The sequence below is a fragment of the Lipotes vexillifer genome, unplaced genomic scaffold (genome assembly GCF_000442215.2).
Source record: "Lipotes vexillifer unplaced genomic scaffold, Lipotes_vexillifer_v1.1 scaffold2020, whole genome shotgun sequence".
Lineage (NCBI taxonomy): Eukaryota > Metazoa > Chordata > Mammalia > Artiodactyla > Lipotidae > Lipotes > Lipotes vexillifer.
This window is the reverse complement of record NW_006797910.1, coordinates 183,442-184,483: the sequence shown is the minus strand read 5'-3', so window position 1 is coordinate 184,483 and position 1,042 is coordinate 183,442. Positions and strand designations below refer to the sequence as shown.

The 1,042-nt window shown below is 63.7% G+C and overlaps 1 protein-coding gene across 1 annotated transcript in view; it reads right to left on the bottom strand.

Moving 5' to 3' along the window:
• Positions 1-1,042, bottom strand: part of LOC103079090 (dachshund homolog 1-like) — a gene marked incomplete at its 3' end in the record, with an annotated part of 3,142 nt that overhangs the window by 993 nt on the left and 1,107 nt on the right. The window contains exons 3-4 of the mRNA XM_007469939.1: positions 759-1,021; positions 6-317 (exon numbers count right to left, since the gene is read on the bottom strand). Of these exons, the coding sequence (XP_007470001.1) occupies positions 6-317; positions 759-1,021 (575 nt within the window). The remainder of the gene's footprint in view (positions 1-5; positions 318-758; positions 1,022-1,042) is intronic.

Below are 1,042 nucleotides of genomic sequence, written 5' to 3'. Positions count from 1 at the left end.
CCTACTCGCTTTTACCCGGTATCTCTGAACTTTCCCCTCTGCAGCCAACGATAGGGACAAGACGGAACTGTGAGAGCGGGTGGAATGATCACTTCTACCCCGAAACTGCCAAGTTACCCTACTCCCGCCCCCTCTCGGTAGATCCTCCCCCAGTGAGCGTTCATTAGCATAAAACTGGTCGGGCCTGGCTCCGGGTCCCGTGGCCTCCATAGAGTTCCCGCGCTTTGCCGGGCTGGGGAAGCCATGGCACCGGTATTCAGGTACACAGAGCATCCCAGTGCAAAGCCTGCACCTGCTCATTGCGTGAGCTACTAACCCTTAACAAAAAGAAAAAAAAAAAAAAAGAAAAGGGATAAAAAGGGAAAAGAAAAAAACAGTTTGGAGAGAGAGCGAGAGAGCAAGCTGTGGTCTTCCTTCCCCATCTCTCCGGTTCAGCTTCCAAGAGTCTCAGGCACCCGGTCACCTCCCCCTACGGAAGGGACCCTGACGGTCTCCTCGCGTCTGCCCCGGGGCAAACGTACCCCTTCATCTTCTTTGCACACGCACACGCGGACACACGCACAGATGCGCGCACACACAGACCCCTCCCCTCCGCGGGCTTGCCCTCGGGGCTTCGGAGATGAACTCGCTTTGGGTCCCCCGGGATTGCGCCGGCCGCTTGGTCTCTGGGGCCGTCCTCCTCCCGACCTCCAAGTGACCCACTCCCAAGGCTACCTCGCGGGGCCCTCACCCGGAGCGCGTCTTCCCGCTCCTCGAACCCTGCCGAGCAGGGTCACGACCTCCCTCCCACCCCGGGCTGCCGCCTGGCGCCTCCGAGCAGCCAGGCCAGTGCCCCGCGCCTTGCGGTGGAACCCGGGTCCGAGGGAGCGCGCACACGGGCGGCAGCGCTGAGAGGGGTCCCCTGACGCCGGCGCGGCCCAGGAAGGGCGCTGTGGCCCCTGGAAAGGCACCGTCCTCCTCCTTCCCGCCCCCTCTGCCCGGAGGCTTGGGGTTCTCGCATCCCACAGCGGCTGCGCCCCGGCTCCCGGGCCAGCAAGGGGCG